Source organism: Capricornis sumatraensis, chromosome 5, assembly GCF_032405125.1.
Source record: "Capricornis sumatraensis isolate serow.1 chromosome 5, serow.2, whole genome shotgun sequence".
Classification (NCBI taxonomy): Eukaryota; Metazoa; Chordata; class Mammalia; order Artiodactyla; family Bovidae; genus Capricornis; species Capricornis sumatraensis.
The window spans coordinates 106,002,077-106,021,588 of record NC_091073.1 but is presented as its reverse complement, the minus strand read 5'-3'; the positions used below and the strand labels follow the sequence as shown (position 1 = coordinate 106,021,588).

Below are 19,512 nucleotides of genomic sequence, written 5' to 3'. Positions count from 1 at the left end.
AGTGACGGATCTTATTTAACATGTCTGTTGAAGCACCTACTATGATTCAGTCTCCTCTGAAGATGGGGCATGCTGCACCAGGTGAGGCGGGGGGAGAGGGAGGGGAGTGAAGACCTGCAAACAGGCAGCCTGGGTGTAATAACTCCTGGTTCTGCCAATGTCTAGTTGAATAAGCCTGAGCAGTGGGGTAGGTACTCACATTCGATGGTTACTGTGAAAAGTACAGAGATAGGCAAGTGAAGTGCTTAGCACAATATGTCATGAAAATGAGGGCTTAATAACCACTAGCTGTTTTTTAAATTATTATTATTATTATTACCTTCCCTTATGCCACTATGGAAAAGCCCTGACCCTTGACTTATTATAATGTACATATGAAGGGATACAGAATGTGGCACTTGAGAGAGATTTGAGATATCTTATTCGACCTCCTAATTCTAGTCATGAGAAATAAAGGAAAAAAAGAATCAAGCAACTTGCTTGGGGTCGTGCAACACTGACCTGAAATTCTTCGCTGCCCGTCTGTATTTTGGTTATTCCACTTAGCCTTAGGTACGCATCTTCCCCGTGTTTGTTGACAGCAGCGATTCTTGTGTGGAAATCCCTAATTTGGAAAACTGTCTCACACACTTCATAGCACATCATTCAAACCTCATAGAGTTTCTGATGATTTTTAGAAACAAAAACAGGAGACCGCTGGGCAATTAAATCTGCAGAGCCTGCAAGCTTGGCTTTGTTCGGCAGTGGGGTCTGGAGAGGTTGGAAGCCCCCCTTCGGGCTGCCCATCCTCCCCTCCCTGCTCTGCCGCCCGCATTAGCAACCAGCGCTCGGTCCTCACTCTGCCTCCTGGTTCTCTCGGTGTTTCTACTTTGCTGAGCGGCCTGTGATCTGATTCAGTCTATGAAGAGCTCTTTAGGAAGATCTTTCTATGCGTAAGGAAGGCTCTAGGCTGGGGGATTTAGGGATGAGGGGATCCCAGCCCTTGTCCTGAGAGAGGAGGCAGATTTCCGCCTGCATGTTAAACTTACCTCCTCCTCCTCCCTCATTTACCCTGCGCACGAATTCTCTCCTAGGTTCGCACGGACCACGCGCGCGTTGCATTCCCCACAAGGTTTCCCGCGTAGGACGGCTTTTGCCGGGCTCCGCCGTGTAGGGTCGGGCAGCGGCGGTGGGAGAATGCCGTCCCGGACCTCGGACGTCAGGCACGGGGACGGGGACCAAGGTGGGCGCTAGCGCTCCCGGGCCGGCAGCCCGGTCAGGGCAGCTTTCCCTTCCTGGTCTCCGTTTCCTCGTGTAATAACCAGGGCGCGGCACGCCGTCCTCCGAGTTTCCCTTTGGAGCTCTCCTCTTTCTGCTGCCCCTGTCTGCGCGCCCAGCCGGGCAACTCCTCACCCTCCTCCCCTCACCACCCCCCAACTCCGTCCTCTGTCCACCTCTCCGGCCACCCGGCGCCTCAGGGCGGAGTTCAGGTGCAGCGGTGGCAGGTGCTCCGGATTTCGGAAAAGGCCAGAGGGGCGGGAGGGCGCGGGTATGCAGCGGGGAGGGTGAGGGGAGGTGGAGGGAGGTGGCCTCTGATTGGTCGGGGAGGGGGAGTGGAGGCACGGAGTTTCCCACAATGCCCCGGTGCGGGGCCGCCGCGGATGGATGCTGCGGGAAGGGGCTGCCATTTGCCGCCCCTGCCAGCGGCGCGCGGACCTGCTCGCTCTCCTGCAGTGGCAGCAGCCGTCAGCGCCGTCCGCCGGCCCGGCCTCAGCAGCGGCGGCGCTTCGGCTCCCTCCGCGGCCGCCGGAGCGGTCGCCATGAACCCCAGCTCCTCGGCGGGAGAGGAGAAGGGGGCGACAGGCGGCAGCAGCAGCAGCGGAAGCGGCGCCGGGAGCTGCTGCCTGGGCGCCGAGGGCGGCGCGGACCCGAGGGGCGCGGGGGCAGCGGCAGCGGCTGCCCTGGAAGAGCCCGGGGCCGCCGGCCCGAAGGAGAAGGACGAGGCACTGGAGGAGAAGCTGCGGAACTTAACTTTCCGGAAGCAGGTCTCTTACAGGTAGGCGCGCGAGCCTGGGCAACCGGGAGGCAGGTGCCGCTGCGCGGCGCGAGACCGGTTCTACGCCCTCGGAGAGGCGCTTCTTCGGACTCGGGGCATCTCTCTCTCTCGCTCTTTCTGTCTCTCTACTTCTTCCTCCCCCTTCTGGGCTGTGTGTTCACTTCCCATCCCATCTTTCTGGGCTGGAGGGAAGCTACGTCTGCCAGGTTTCCCTCCGGAACTGGAGAGAAGACTGGTTCTCTGAGGTCAGAACAACAATAAAAATGCGTGTGTGTGTGTGTGTGTGTGTGTGTGTGTGTGTGTGTGTGAGTGTGAGGCGGTGCACACACAGGTGCCGGCTTTCTTGAGAGAAGTCCTCGAAGTTGTCCCTAAGCCTGGGTCATCTTCACCCACTCTCCCTCCGTTCCTGATTTCACTGAGTGAACCTTTGGCACAAAGTTGATACTTGAGATCACAGACGGGTAGAAAAGAACAGCGCTCTACACTGGAGAGAAATCCTTATGGAAGTTGGTCCTGCTGCGTTGTGAATCTCTGTTTGTACGTACGCAACTAGTTCCCAGGGTACCTGTACATGTGACACCCCCCCCCGCCGCCGTCCCCGGGAACTAGTCATTGGCACATATGTATCTGTTGCAGCACCATAATTTGCAAAGAAAAAGGAAGTAGTAATTTTATCAGAAAAGTACCACTTCTCTTGAGTGTGCCCAGAAGGACGACCTGGGGAGCCTGTTGGCACGCAAGGTGTGAGGGCAAGAATGGGGCCATTCTTGTGCCCAGCATGGGTGTATTTGCAAGACAAGGACAGTGTGGGATAAATGGCCCCCAAATGATGCTTTAAAAGATTACCCCACACTGTTTCAGGAGTCACAGATAAGAAAGGAGGATTCAGTAAGTTCTCTCCTCTGCCCTGCCCAGTCTCCCACCCAAGGCAAGAATAAAGATATTGATAGGTTTGGAGAGTTTGGGAGATTACCCTTCCTGCTTGTTAATCTTAAAAGTTGAAGTGATAAACAAGCATAGAATTGCAAAGATGTTCACTTGCTCAGGCTCGGAGTACTCCTTGAAAAGAAAGCAAGGGACCCTCATTTTGAGTTAGCAGTCCTCTCAGAAACCCATATAAAGTACTAAGGCTGTTACACCATGTGCTGTTATGTAAGCAAAAGCAGATGACAGAGGTGTGTGGGTTTGTGAGGATGTGTGTTGTATTTCTGGGGGCATGTGTGTGAATCATTGGGATCCCCATGGGCATCACCTGGACTGGAGGACCTGGTCACTAGGGCATGTGCTCTGTGTCTAAGTATTTAGTCCTTGCCACTCCAAAACCATCTTCCTGGGGAAAATGTTGCTCCCTTGTCCCTCAAGGGCATTTTGTTCATTTGTGCATTTAGGGAGTTTCCCACCTGACTTGCTCTTTTAGTTACTCACGTAGATCAGGACAAAATGGATCTTTCTCTTGATATTTTTGGTTTCTAAAAATAGACAAGTGGTGGAAAGTGAGGCAGCTCTGAGGAGGTAGGCTAGGACACAGGCAGTTCTACTTCCTAGCTAGGATGGCTTGTCTGGCCCTGAGGGGACCAGGGACTACATTCAGCCTAATTTAGGAATTGTGAGTTGGAGGCTGTGGAGCAGTTGATTACATGAAACATATTGTGTGTCTGGGCTCCTGGGCCTAGAATCGTTCCTGTGTCATTGGTATTCATCATCAGACTCCTCCTGGGTTGCAAAGCCAGAGTTTGCAAGGGAAATCATTTCAGCTCGCCTCTTGGCAGGAGTCATTCCCTGAGCCTCTCTCTCTTGGAAAAGAGTACTGTGTGGGACTGTGGCTTTCTGGGTTGCATGCTCACACATACATGTGTATGGGTGTTCACAGGCAAACACAGATGTAGACCCAGATAGTGGTGTTTGTTTTTTTTTCCTGTAGAGAAAGAATAAGACTGCATCTGCCTTAGAGTCCACAGAAGTGGCTTCTGCCTTGTGAACATCATTTCCTTTTAAATAAAGCTTTACAGTCTCCAATTCAGGAAGCCTCCTGTATCAGCATCATCTCAGGAGGCTGGTTAAAGATGCCCCCCACCCCACACTTTCAAAATCAAACTTTCCATGGGTGGGCATTTTTAACAGGCTCCTCAGGTGATGCATAAGCACACTAATATCTGAGGACTGCTGCTCTGTGTTCCCCCCCAAAACCCCCAGATGATCTTTAAACTCATAATCCATACTCAGCCAAACATGGCTAGCAGTCCCAAAGTCAGAGGAAAGACAGAGAAAGGTAGGTATTTCATCAGCATGTGTTTGTGCTGGTAGCCTGGAGAGTGTCTCTATTTTGATGATGAGGAGGATTATTTTTTTAGAGACATGGTGAGTGGGTGGTGAATGGCATACCTATTCATCATGGAAGCCATTTATGCTGGACTCAGATGTAGCTAGGCCTGGCCATTTCACTGGTGGGTTGATGAATGGTCTGTAAGAAAAGGGACTTTGACTGAAGTTGAGCGTTGTCTCCTCAGTGAGGACCAACCACATCACCTCACTTCTGTGGGGGAGGGGACAGCCAAGGACGGTGTCTGGAGAAAGATAATGGATGGGGGTCAAGAACACCTCACAGAATGGAATCTAGGTGAAAGGGCTGAGTTAGGGTGTGGAATATGGCCACGGTGTCAAGGGGGTCAGTTGAGGTGGGGAGGAAGAGATTTGCAGGTGGTCAAAAATAAATATCTTTTGCAGAACATGGGTGTTTACAGAATGACATGACAGGAGAGAAGAAGGGGGCTAGGGGAGAGGGTGTGTGTGCGCCTGAGTGTAGGGGGTCTCATCTGCTCCTTCTGTTGCTAAGGAACATATAAGCTAGGGTTTAAAAATAAATGAGGAGTGGGTGGGCATATGCAATGACTCCTGTCTTTTTAGGAACCAGAGCCCTTTGCAAAAAACCTTTAAATAACCATTTCTGGAGGCAGATTATTCATTTTGCTTAACTTTTACTTTGTTAAGTAAAATAAATTCCTTTCTATACCCCTCGATTTCCCCTCATTATCTTCTCTTTCTTTTTTGGGGAACGTTTTTTCCCACGAGAATTTTTCCTTTATTTCACATTCTGCTCCCCTAGAGCAAATAATCTCTGTAGACCATAAAGCTGAAGGCTTTAGAAGGCAGTGCAAGTGAACTAGTACTTTTCTGTTAAAATTGCTACTTCCTTTTTCTTTGCAAATTATGGTGCTGCAACAGATACATATGTGCCAATGACTATATAATGTGTAGGAACTGTTTTTTAAACCACTGTAAGAGTTCCCATTTAAGTCAGTATAACAACAAAAAATATCTTTTAGAAACACACAGGGGAAGGGAAGGAGAAGGTAGCTGATGTTCATTGTCTCCTGTGTACCAGGAATGGCACTGAATTTGTCCTGTTGTTCCGTTGCTCAGTTGTGTCCGACTCTTGGTGACCCCATGGACTGCAGCATGCCAGTCTCCCCTGTCTTTCACTATCTGCTGGAGTTTGCTCAGACTCTTGTTCACTGAGTCAATGCTGCCATCCAACCGTCTCATGTTCTGTCTTATTTACTCTTCATGACGGTCATGATGATTCAGTTCAGTTGAGTTGCTCAGTCATGTCCGACTCTTTGCAACCTCAGAGACTGCAGCACACCAGGCTTCCCTGTCCATCACCAACTTCCAGAGCCTGCTCAAATTCATGTCCATTGAGTTGGTGATGCCATCCAACCATCTTGTCCTGTGTCATCCCCTTCTCCTGCCTTCAATCTTTCCCAGCATCAGGGTCTTTTCAAATGAGTCAGCTCTTTGCATCAGGTGGCCAAAGGATTGGAGTTTCAGCTTCAGCATCAGTCCTTCCAATGACTATTCAGGGCTGATTTCCTTTACGATGGACTGGTTGGATCTCCTTGCAGTCCAAGGGACTCTCAAGAGTCTTCTCCAACACCACAGTTCAAAAGCATCAATTCTTCGGTATTCAGCTTTCTTTATAGTCCAACTCTCACATCCATACATGACTACTGGAAAAACCATAGGTTTGACTAGATGGACCTTTTTGGGAAAGTAATGTCTCTGCTTTTTAATATGCTGTCTAGGTTGGTCATAGCTTTTCTTCCAAGGAGCAAGTGTCTTTTAATTTCATGGCTGCAGTCACCATCTGTGGTGATTTTGAAGCCCCCCAAAATAAAGTCTCTCACTATTTCCATTGTTTCCCCATCTATTTGCCATGAAGTGGTGGGACTGGGTGCCATGATCTTAGTTTTATGAATGTTGAGCTTTAGGCCAACTTTTTCACTTTCCTCTTTCACTTTCATCAAGAGGCTTTTTAGTTCCTCTTCACTTTCTGCCATAAGAGTGGTGTCATCAGAGTATTTGTGGTCATTGATATTTCTTGATTCCAGCTTGTGCTTCATCCAGCCCAGCATTTCGCATGATGTACTCTGTATATAAGTTAAATAATCAGGGTAACAATATACAGCCTTGATGTTCTCATTTTCCTATTTGGAGCCCTTCTGTTGTTGATATGATTATTGTTATTTATATTTTATAAACAAACCTAAGGATTAGAACTTGGGTAGGAGACAGAATTTAAACCCAGATCTGACTCTAAATGACATTCTCTTTAGACCTCATCCTTCTCCCCTAAACATTCACTTCTGTTTTGAATGTGTGCCTTGGATGTCTGTGTTCTCATGAATGTCAGCTGTTCTTTTACCTCTTCCACAGTATGCCACAGGTCATTATTTATTCTCTCTTATATAATTTATTCTTTGGACTGTGTCCCTTTGGCCGTATAATTTTAAGGAACTCCTCTACTCTTTCAGAAATAGAAATGAATCTAAATTCACAATCACCAGAAAATACATTGGTTTTGCTTCTGAGAACAAAACCACCTACATTACACCTGCTATCTCTGAAGATCTCCATGTTTAGAGTTTTATATGACTTTTAATAAAAACTACACAGGTGTTGTGTAGGTGAACCTTGATCCAGGGAAGAGGTGGCCTGTCTGTACCTCCATGAGCAGCACAGAATAAATGATCAAGTGTGATTTTGTTTGTAAGGAGGACTGGGCAGTTGCTGTTACTTATGAGTTATTAATGCCTGTGCTTCAGTTTCTCTATTTATAAACCTGGATGGTAATATCAGACCCTCCTGAAAGGGAATTTGGGATATGAGATAAAAGTCACAAGGAGCATTTAGCTTCTTATATTATGCTGCATGGTAAAAATGGCTCTGTTATTCTTTACATGTTGATAAGAAGACAGTATTTCCATTTCGAGTATTTCCCTGAAACACAACATTGTGATGTTAGGAAAGACTGTTGGCATGTTGAAAGCTGAGTAGGAGAACATAGAACTTGTTTTTCCTTGCTTGGGGATGTATAGTGTATGGGGGAAAGTTTTCTTTTCCTGAACATCAGTACACAGCATCCTCCTTTGTAAACCACTTTTATTTATATTATTTATTTTCATCTGTGCTTCACATACTTGTTTGATATTTAGAGGCTTCTGGATTAGGTAAAACCTTGGTTCTAAGTTACTGTTTCCTTCCTCAATAATTACTTAGGACTTGGCTAATTGTAGACTTTCTCCATCAGGATATACACTAGGCAAGCTTGCACTTGAACCGCTGTCCAGAGTACTTAAGCTGCTCTAGCTGATCTTTTCAAGGCTTGGTTTTCACATGGTAGCGTGACAACACTGGGTCCTGGGGCATCAGGGGATGAAGAAGTGGATGGGAGCTTTGCTGGTGTTCGCTTCTGCTCTGGCAACAACAGTGTTGCCTCGTAGGGTCAGATTTAGTTAGACTAGAGCTGATTCTTTGGAACTTGTTACTTTTTTTTAAACTTTTTATTTTATGTTGGCGTATAGTGAAGAATTGATGCTTTTGAACTGTGGTGTTGGAGAAGACTCTTGACAGTCCCTTGGACTTCAAGGAGATCCAACCAGTCCATCCTAAAGGAGACCAGTCCTGGGTGTTCATTGGAAGGACTGATGCTAAGGCTGAAACTCCAATACTTTGGCCACCTGATGTGAAGAGTTGACTCATTGGAAAGGACCCTGATGCTGGGAGGGATTGGGAGCAGGAAGGGAAGGGGATGACAGAGGATGAGATGGCTGGATGGCATCACCGACTCAATGGACATGAGTTTGAGCGAACTCCGGGTGTTGGTGATGGACAGGGAGGCCTGGTGTGCTGCGATTCATGAGGTCACAAAGAGTCAGACATGACTGAGTGACTGAACTAAGTAACTAACTATAGCCAATTAACAATGTTGTGATAATTTCAAGTGGACAACAAAAGCAGTCAGCCTTACATATGCATATATCCATTCTCCCCCAACTCCCCGGCTATCCAGGCTGCCACATAACATTGAACAGGGAACACTTTACTTTCTAATCTGAAAAAATAAGGACTCCTCATGAGGGTCTAGGCTAGCTGCATCTTCCAGAGTCTTCTGGGCTGGAATACACATTCCTTATGCAACCTTGAGGTGTCCTTGAAGTGGATTCAGAAGCACTCACCCTGAGACAAGAAGTATCCGAACATTTTCCTACATGTTGGGCTATGTGACATTTGCTTTCTTACAAGGGTTTGCATTGGATAACATGGATCCTAATTATTTTTTTCTGAGACCCTATAATGGTAGTTTTAGCACAGTATTTACTGCATTAATGTGGAATGTGAATGGGTAGCTCAGGGAAGAAGGTAAGGAGCAGAGTAAAAATCTAAGCCATTAGGCTTTTTATGTTTCTTTGAAGTTGAATTTGCTCAAAATCACTATAAAAATGGACTAATGTTTGAACTGGTTGTAACTGTTTGAACTTTTGGAATTGTTTGAACTGGTTGGAATGTTACGCCTATTGCAAGGCATAACAGACCAGCACATACAGAAGGGGATTAATGGAAGAAAAACTCCCAAGTTCGGTCTGTCTGCACATAACGCTCCCCAGACTCATCTCTGGCTTGTTCCCCAGACACACCCCTCGTTAGGCTTGAGCTCAAGAGGGTCCACTTTCTGTGGTTCTCTCCTGTCCTCACATGATGCTTTCAAACATCTGTTTTAGGGCTGAGTTGTCATTTTCTGTCCTGGGAATTAGACTAGGATTTGAGCCTGGCATGTTCTGGCTGACCTTGGGAATGTTATGTCACCCCTTTGAGGCTCATGTGGTAATAGTAATACTTCTCTTAGGAGTTTGTTAGGAGAATTAAATGAGTTATTTTATGGTGAGAACTCAGCACAGTGCCTTGCGCAGAGTTAACTTTAAATGTCTATTTAGGCCCTCATTTTGGTTTATAATGTGTTTATTTATGTATAGAAAATATCCTGGAAACATGTACATCAAATCATCATCACCAGTTACTTTTGAAGAGTAGGATGAATTTTTCATATATTTCTTTTGTAATTAAAAATGAAAGAAATATTGAAAAAAAAAAAAAAGTCTTACTCTTCCCTGCTAGGTCGTGAGCTCCTTTGAGGGCAGAAATTGCGCCTTATCATTGGAATCTCTGAGTCCTGTTCTTATTGCTCAGTAGGGATTAGATAAATATTTATCAAATGAATGAATTTAATTGCCTTCTTTAAATAAGCTTCTATGTTATGTGCTCCCTGTCCATCTCAACTGTGGCTTTTTTTCCTTTCTACTCGGAGAAGCGTCTGCCTTTTTCTCATTTACACTTTGTCCAGCTTCCCAGGACTGTTTCTGTTTACAGTTTCCTGTGTGAGTACCTGTGCCAGCCATTTAGCCAGCTGTTGGAGGCTGGAGAGGGTGGCCGAATATCTTGCTTAACCAGCTATTTGCAGCTCATCACAGAAAAGGCCTTAATTTGCCTTCTGAGTAGCACTAATTAGCTCTCCGGCTCTCTGTCTGTCTCATCCTTTTCCAAGGGGCATCATTGATTTTCTCCTTAGGGAATTTTCTGTTGACTTTTCCTTCTCTGAGTAGAACTTAGAAAGATGGTTGCCCCACGTTTTCGGCATCTGCACCAACCGTGGTCCAGCCAGCCCGAGGTCACCCGCGTGGCCTCTCTTCTGTACTGCCTTACTCGCTCTCTCCTCCCAGCTCCCTTGACTGACTTCGGATGGAAAAGTTATTTTAGGAAGAATTCCTCAATCAACGTTGTGACTCTAAACTAAACCTCTGTTTTGTTTTTAACGCGTTTAATCCCAAAGTCTGAGAAAGTACCAGCTACTTTTTATTCGTATAACACATAAAGCACCTGAAGAATGCTGGTGAGTTTTCTGACACCAGTAGTGTTCAGAGAGGTGGAATGAGCACTGTTTGGCTAATTTTAGAAAAAAAAAAATTAACCCATCAGAGGTGTGTGTATCGGCTGGGGGAGGGGGCTATAGCTGGGTAGAGGTGGGAAGAAGCATCTTTGCATATTATTTTAGTTCTTTCCTTCCAGCCCTTTGTGAGTTGTTGAAGTGGAGTGAATACTGTTTTTTTTTTTTTTTTTTTTTTAAAGGCAACAGCTCTTAGATGGGGACTTCTGGAGTTCTTGTGCCTAACTTCCATGAAGTTAGCAAACTTCATTTGCTCCAGTGGAGAATGGTCTTTTAGGTTTTTCAGACTCATAAATAATGCTCTGATATGGAACAAATTCTGAGTTAAGCTGTAATATTAATGGTCTGGCTTTTGTTAGATGGAGGGGGAGACATTCAAAGCTTAAAAACAGTAATAATTAAACTGCAGTCAGCTCTCATTATTCTTATTCTTCAGTTCCTTGAGAGTCAGAGTCGAGTAGTGGCTGAGAGCCCTGGCTCTGGAGCCCTACCTCTTTGGTTCAGATCTCTGCCTCTGCCTACTGTGGGGCCATGGACAAGTTACTTAACCTCTCTGTGCCTTAGTTTCCCTGTCTAATGGTGATGATAATAGTCCCTACCTTGTGTGATTATTTGAAGGCTAACTGATAACGGTCTCTGTAACAAAGGAAGCAGCGTGAGTATTTTATTAGGGTGGTATCAGCCATCAGTTCAGTCACTCGGTTGTGTCCGACTCTTTGCGACCCCATGAATCGCAGCACGCCAGGTCTCCCTGTCCATCACCAACTCCTGGAGTTCACTCAGACTCACGTCCATTGAGTCGATGATGCCATCCAGCCATCTCATCCTCTGTCGTCCCCTTCTCCTCCTGCCCCCAATCCCTCCCAGCATCAGAGTCTTTTCCAATGAGTCAACTCTTCGTATGAGGTGGCCGAAGTACTGGAGTTTCAGCTTTAGCATCATTCCTTCCAAAGAAATCCCAGGGCTGATCTCCTTCAGAATGGACTGGTTGGATCTCCTTCAAGTCCAAGGGACTGTCAAGAGTCTTCTCCAACACCACAGTTCAAAAGCATCAGTTCTTCGGCATACTTATGTCCAACTAAGGACCAGATTTTGTTTTTTATTCTTCAAAATATTGAACATTCATTGAATGTTGATAGCAAGTGATAAGATTATTCAGATAATATGAAAATGAGATCTATTATACATTTTAATTTACAGGTTTTGACATTCAGTGGGGGTAGAGAATATGTCCTTTTCCTTTAACAACTTATTAAAAACTAGTTCACCCTTCCTAGAGGATGTGAAGGCTGCTTCCGAGTGCTCTGGAAATCGGCTCAGGCAGGAGGCCAAGGTCGGAGAAGACGGGCACAGTGAGCAGAGTGATCAGGGGGCAGTAGCCCACAGCCCAGCTGCCATCTGGGAGCAGGAAGCCAGTCATGGAGGGAATGGGGGTCTCAGAGCTTTGTAGTGCCAGGAATAGATATGCAGATAAAGGCGGAGGTGCTAGAAACAGAGTTGTCGCCAGGGACCCCAGGATAGAGGTTATCCCTCTTCTGGCCTGACTGGATGATGTCTTCTCTGTATGTGCAGACAGTAGCTGGCCGCCGCGTCCTGGCAGTGAGAGAAAAACGCGTCCTAGGGGCAACCTGTCCCGGATTATTTCAGAAATGGAAGGCTCAGCCTTCTGGGACATGCTGTCAGTTATCTCAGCCAGACCAAATAGCAGATTTTATTTTATTTTTTTAATTTTAGAAGATTATTAAATATTTGTTGAGCAAATAAAACTGGCTCAGGATGTTGAGGTAAGTGCTGAGGAAGTAAATCCACTTTTTTTTTCTTTGAAAGGCAGTTTAATTGCTTTTTTGTATCTTGAAGATCTTCAGGAAATAGCCAGAAGATAGACTTCTTGCATGGTCCAAAGAACATTTTAAAATGTGTCCTTCTTTTGTATATAAGATGTCAAAATTCTGTGGAAAAATTAATTTTTGTTCCAAAAACACTTGAAAGCAATTTCTTTAAAGATTTTTTAAAAATTATTTATTTTCAACACCAAAAACATTTCGTACTGGGGTATAGCTGGTTAACAATGCTGTGATTGTTTCAGGTGAGCAGTGAAGGGACTCAGCTAAACATATATATATATATCCACTCTTCCCCCAAACTCCTCTCCCATCCAGGCTGGCACATAACATTGAGCAGAGTTCCATGTGCTTTACAATAGGTCCTTGTTGATTATCCGTTTTAAATATAGCAGTGTGTACATGACCTTCCCAAAGTCCTTAACTGTCCCTTCCCCCTAGCAACATAAGTTCGTTTTCTAAGTCTGTGAGTCTCTTTCTGTTTTGTAAGCTTATATCATTTCTTTTTAGATTCCATATATGAGGGATGCCATATGACATTTCTCCTTCTGTGTCTGACTCACTTCACTCGGTATAACACTCTCTGGGTCCATCCACGTTGCTGCAAAGAGCATTATTTCATTCTTTTTAATGGCCGAGTAGTATTCCATTGTATACATGTACCATATCTTCTTTAAAGATTTTTTTTTTAAAGAGCTTCATGTAAACTTAACTGGAAGCTTTTGGAAAGGGTTCCATGTATCACTTTGAGATAAACTTCTGGAACAGTCTGCAAACTGAAAGGACTGTGTTCTCATCGTTGTCCTTCCATACATGACAGGGTTTCAGGCTGTCTCTCTCAGGCAGAGCACTTCCTGTAGAGGTTTTTGAGAAGAGAGCCTGCTTTAAAACAGTTTCTTCCTTTTAAATTGGGCCCCTCTCAGTCAATAAGCTGTAGTGTTTGTTTTTTTTTTCTCCAGCGGGGAAACACTGTCCTCAGCTTCTGAAGTTAGAAAGAAAGCAGAGGAATCTTGAACCCCAGAAGCTGGAGAGAGTAGTCTTCCCTGGCAGAATGAACACCCGGAGAGCCACCTGCTTTCCCAATGCACCCTGCCTTTGCTCCCAATGACCAAAAAGCAACATGTCACTGTTCTTGTCCTTCCCAACAACCTCTGATAGACTACTCCCCAAGTCTGCAGAGGCAGCCTGTATACTTCCAAAGAGCTGGTGACGTGCAGCTAAGAGAAGGAAAAAGCTTTTCTTCATTTGGATTTGCACATGTGTACATGCTCACTTGTTCAGTCACGTCTAACTCTTTGTGACCCCAACCCGCCAGGCTTCTCTGTCCATGGTATTCTCTAGGCAAGAATCCTGGAGTGAGTTGCTATTTCCTCCTCCAGGAGATTTTCTCTACCCAGGGGTCAAACCTGTGTCTCCTGCATTGGCAGGTTTTACCACTGAGCCCTTTGGGAAGCCCTCACATTTGGACTGCAAGTATTAGTTTATTCACATACCTACTTGTGTGACTATTAATCAGTCCAAGTTACTGATTTTATGAAATGCTTAATCTGTGCCAAGAGCTGCTAAACATTTTATAATAGTATTTCATTTAACCTTCAGTTAAGTAGCCCTGGAGAAGGGAATGGCAATTCACTCCAGTATTCTTGCCTGGAGACTTCCATGGACAGAGGACCCTGGTGGGCTACAGTCCATGGGGTTACAAAGAGTTGGATACGACTGAGCGAGTAACACTAACACACTTAAGTAGGGCCTATCATTTTTTCCATTTTACAGATGAAGACATGGGGACTTAGAGTGTAAGCTTCTTGCCTGAGGTCACAAAGCCACTTAAATGGCAGAGTTTAGATCTATGCCTGTATTTGCTTATTGCTTCTCTAATACAATTTTTCAGCCTGGTTCTTTTTCACCTGTTTCCATTTCCTGTGTACAAATAGCCATATTTCCGCCATCTCATAGCTTATTAGACCAAAATCCCCCGAGAGGAGAGAGCTGTGTGTTTCATCTTAGTGTGTACAAGCAGTCTTGACATAGAAGAAGGTCTTAACAAAGGTTGATGGGCTAAGAAAACAAGAATTCTTTTCTTGTTTAAGCATGGACTCAGCTCTGTGAATAGCTCTGTGCTACTGGCAATTTTAAGAAGGCCAAGGTTGAGCTTTCCTTGGTGATTCTTTTTCAAACTATATGAATTTTCCATTGCATGAACTGAGGAACAAATCCAGTTTCCTGGGGCCAGGAAATGATTTGTAAGGATTATAGCCTGGAACTCCCTGATTGCAATTCCACCTCCAGTATAAGATCTTATGAGTTGTAATCAGAGTAGAACTTGAAGGGAGGTGGGTAATATAATACTTGAGATGAAGAACTTAGGAACAATTCCCGTGTACTTTGTGTGGCCAAAATGGCATACTAGGTACCATTTGATTTAAAAAAAAAAAAAAAAATATATATATATATCCTAAGAAGAGTCTTTTGCCTTTAACTAAAGGGCCTCTTCAGGCTTCAAGTTCTTGTAATGCAAGTTTTTCCATAGCAGCATATTTTAGAATTCATAAGTATATCTGTGTGCACAGTTACAGACCCCTAGAAAGTTCCAAAGGATCAGTTAAAAAACCTGAGTCATTCTTTCACATTTGAAGAAAACCTTCAGAATTTCTTAGCAAAATAAATCTCAAGTTCAAAAATAAACATCCAAGCTATTTAAAGATTAAAACAGAAGCTTTCTATGAGCCAGTACAGAATTATAACAAGATCTAAGGGATTTTTTTTTTTCTACAAAAGACAAATTTCTGGAGATTTCTTAAATTGTTAATACTGACTAAATTTAGGTACATATAATAAAGATGTGTGTGATGCTTTTTTAGAGCTTTACCATTTAAAAACTGCTTTCACATAATTGATCTAATTTTACCTTCCAAACAGGTAGAGGAGGTATTGTCTTCAGAGCCCTTGTACAGTTCAGAAAGCAGGCATGGCCGCTAAGTACCTGCCCTAAAGCCACATGCCAGTGACGGGCACGGCCAGGCTCAGTCTAGTTTTTGGATCTGAAGTCCCGTGTTCCTTTCCCTTCAGCACCCTGACTCCTCCCACTGCTCTTTGGAAAGATGGTTCTCAATATTTCCCCCTCGTTAATGTTACTGACTTGATCTCAGCTGTTCATTGTGATGAACAAAGTTGGACTCCACCACTGGCTAGCGTCCCAAATCCGTGTCTCATTGACGAGGACAATGACCTCGTCGTCTTTCTCATGACTCCCCCTGTTTTAAGTGCAAACCATACAGTGACACCACCAGTGTGACGGCAGATGTTTCATATTCTTCCTACTAGGGCAGGGGTTGGGAGTGGGGGGGGGGGGGAGATAGAGAACTGTGCAGGCTCTTCCCTTGCATTAGTTGCTAAGCAGCAGCCATTTCATTGTAAAGGAGATTCAGCTCAAGTAATGACATAGGTATTCCCAGAATAGCATTTCATTTTTACAGCAACTGCATTTCACGTCTCCATATAGCATATGCTCAGTGATTTTCAGAGGAGAAATAGGCGCCTCAACACATTTGTTGAATATATAGAGAAAATTCAGTAGAGCTGATCACCTAATAGCCACACTCCTACATCCTGTGATTAAGAGTGATCAGTGATTTTAAGGATGAGGAAGCTCGACCACCAAACAGGTATGTTTTTTGAGGCCATATCTGACGTGGACCGATAACATCTTGATGGAATGCTCTGGAGAGTTGGCAGTTCTGTTATTTGAAGTAATATGGCAGAGAGCAAAATGTGATTGCCGCCAAGGGGTTGGATCTAGGCCAGGATTTCACTGTATTGAGATTTTTGTTGGCAACCCAAGGCCCTTAAAATGAAGACAAAAGACAAGTGATGGATAGGTTTTCATTGCTTTAAACTTTGTGCAGTATTTTCTAAATTTTCTGCAGCCACCACATATTCTATTTGAAATCAGCATAAATGTCTTTAACTGAAAACATTAAAAAAAAATGAAGGCAAAAGAAAGTATTGTACAAACCTAGCGCGTGTTGTGGAGAGTATCAGGAGGAAAGGTGTGGGGTAGAGGAAGATATCGAATGGCCTGATAGATATGTGTGTGAAAGGGGAGATTCTGAGTACAAAGTTGGCAGGTGGTCTGTTTCTTCTAGTTGCACTGGCTTTAATTTGGAAGGCTGCATGGTGCACATGTGGGAGATCCTGCCTTTTCAAGCACTTCCGCCATCTCTGTTGTAGCTCAGACGGTGGAGAAACTTGCATGTCTCTAGACAAGGATTTTGACTCCCAAGCACTGCTTCCAAGGAATTATTAAGGGAGTGAAGTGTTCTGTTTTCTAAGAGTGCGCTGCACACCACCACCCCTTAGTCCTTCCCTCCAAGCTGTTTGGGAGAAAGTCCCTTTTTCCAGGAGGAGATGGAATGCTTGGAAGCTGACCTTTAACTTCCAGTAAATTGTTCTGCCATTTATGGCAAAGTACCTCTTCCAGGAACTGAAAGTCATGTTCGGAAGAAATAACACATGGGTGAACCCACAAATGGTGAGCAGTTATTCCCACTGAGGTGCTGGATTCCATAGCGTGGGTGTTCTCAGCATCTCTCCAACAATTAGTGCTTCTCATGTATTTCATTGTGGGCTTCTGACGATTACCCGAAATGGCTTTGGTGAAGCATCTCTGGTGTTATAGGAACTCCTTATCCACTTGGGAGAATCAAGTCAAGGAGGACTGGGGAGGAGAGGACTAAAATCGTTGACTTCCTGGCCTGGAACCATAGAGAAGCCAGATGCTAAGTGTCTCTCAGATAAAGCGTATCTGGCAGGTGCTCAGTGGTGTGCTCTCAGCATTGTTAATAGTATGTTAATAATAATAACAGCATTTACTGAGGCTTTACTGTGTGTGCCAGGAACTGTGCTGAGTGCTTTACCTATGTATTTCAGGTAATTCTTACAGCAGTTCTATGAGGTAGGTGTCATTACTATTTAGTTTTACAGAGGCAGAAACTCAGGCACAGAGGAACAGCTCAGGGTCTCACAGCTGATGAACGCTGGAACCAGAATGTAAATGCGGAAAGAACTCCCTGGCAAGTGCACTTAAGAACTGCTCTGGGCCACGGACTTCCCTGGTGGCCCCGTGGTTGAGAATCCACCTTTCAGTACAGGCCCCATGCATTTGATCCCTGGTTGGGGGTCAGGAGGGGCTAAGATCCACACGCCTCAGGTCAAGTAAGCCTGTGATCCACAACTAAAGAAACCCCTCTGCAGCAAATAGAGGAACCCCCGAGATGCAGTGAAGACCCAGTGCAGCCAGGAAAAAGGAAAGATTACTCTGGGCTATATCCCAGTGTGTGTGTGACTGCACGCTGTTTGCCTTGGGAGTTATCTCTACCCTGTTGTGTGCAGGGGTGTGGGATTGTACATTGCAGTGCCTGGCTCTGTGCCATGGAAACCAGGGAGGTCTTTGGGAGCTGTTGTAGCTGATTCCCCTCACCACCCTGATTCCTCCTTGGGACTTGGGGCATGAGCTTGGACACCAGACTCTTCCACCTCAACTCTTAAAGGGCTGTCAAAGGAAGTACCAGTTTGCTCATTTCCATGCCCCGTAGGGTGGTTCCTCCTGCCCTGGATCCTGTCCTTTTCAAGCAGGAATCACCAGCCCTTCTAGTGAACTGTGATCTATCCAACATCTTCCCAACGAGGTTTCTTTTTGTTTCCATTAACCAGGATTGGTTTCTATTGTTTGCAGCTAAACAAACAAAACCCCAAAAACCTATCTGACAAAATATCTTTGCAAATGGTCTACCAGCCTCTATTGGCGAGTGTCTTCCATGTCAGAAGTTCTTGGCCACATTAGGGCTATCCCACTGGTCAGATTAATGGGTTTCCCCAGTGGCTCAGTGGTAAGGAATCTGCAGCCAATGCAGGAGGCATGGGTTTGATCCCTGGATTGGGAAGATCACCACGCCAGTATTCTCGCCTGGGAACTCCCATGGACAGAAGAGCCTGGTGGGCTACAGTCCAGGGGTGTCACAAAAGAGTTGGATACAACTTAGCAATTAAACATCAACAATTGGTTATATATAATTGTTAGAGAGTTTTGTTATAGAAAAAACTGAAGTATTATCATTTCGTGTATCTTTAGCATGAATTAGATACTTTGTGCCTCTGTTTTGATTGTTCTCTTAAATGTCCAAACTCACTGAGTTAGTTATTTCTATTATACAGATGAGAACACTAAATCTTACAGAGAAGAACCAATTTGCTTCAAGTCAGAGAGGTGTTAACTGATGGAATCAGGATTTAGACTCAGTTTGAGGTCACCCAAAGCTCACACTTTTTCCTATTATATCATGCTGCTTTTGTATTAAGTCCAAAACGGACTCCTTTATTTCTTACTTACTGGTATGACAGTTTCACTTCTGGGGAAGAGTCAGGATAATTCTCCCTCTTTTTCTGTATGATAGGTCTTCAAATATTTGAAGTCGGGCATTACATTTTTCTTTAACCTTCTTTCCTTCAGACTAAACCATCTCCACTTTTATTGTTCCCTTATCTCATATCAAAGGTGATTTTCAGTCACCTTCCTGTTTCTGGGTGTTCCTAGTTTGATAGCATACTGGTTTATCCATGGCCTTCTCCATAAGAGTTGAGCAGTTGGCACTCCCTGGCAGTCCAGTGGTTAAGACTGTGTGCCCCCAACGCAAGAGAACTGAGATCCCGCCTGCCACCTGGTATGGCCAAAAAAAAGAAAAGCGTTGAGCAGTAAACTGAAATTGTGGTCTAACCAGGGCCACCACTAGTGAATAGGATGTCTCTGTCAGAATTAGAAACAGGTCCAAGCCTGAGTGAACAAGTGAGCAAGTGAAGCTCTTTTACCCCCGAGCTCTGTCAGCCCATGAACTAGGGTTTAGCATGTGGTGGGTGGTACTTAGGCTGGGTTTTAGTCTCTGCGTGACCCTTCATGCAGTACACCATCTGCACAAATGTAGGTATGGCTTTGGGGGACTTAGTTCTCTTGTTGTGGCCATTGTTTGCCACGAGTATATGGATTAGCCTGGGTGCAGGCCAGTTGCTGTAAAGCTCATTTCAAAAGCCAAATTTCCAGACTGCCAATTCAACAAATTACTGATGACATTTCCATGGTTTTGCTTGGGTTGCAGACATTTCACTTAAGATTCGTCATTTCAGTTTGGCTAAATGTTTGTTTGGCATGTTTTATATTTACTTCAGATACCAGACACTTCTAGAACATTCCCGATTCCTCCTCTTGCCCTCCCTTTATTTCTCTCTTTTTTCCTAAATAAGAAAGGGGAAGCTCTCTCTTAACTACAATTGACTGTTATCTCCATTTTTCAGACTTTGTGCCTGTA

General features: G+C 44.7%; 1 protein-coding gene across 2 annotated transcripts in view; it reads left to right on the top strand.

The window, feature by feature from the left end:
• The first annotated feature begins 1,640 nt into the window (after window positions 1–1,640).
• Window positions 1,641–19,512, top strand: part of DGKI (diacylglycerol kinase iota) — a 504,155-nt gene continuing 486,283 nt past the window's right edge. For both annotated transcript variants that reach the window (XM_068972548.1, XM_068972547.1), the window contains exon 1: window positions 1,641–2,035. In XM_068972548.1, coding sequence (XP_068828649.1) covers window positions 1,641–2,035 — 395 coding nt within the window. The remainder of the gene's footprint in view (window positions 2,036–19,512) is intronic.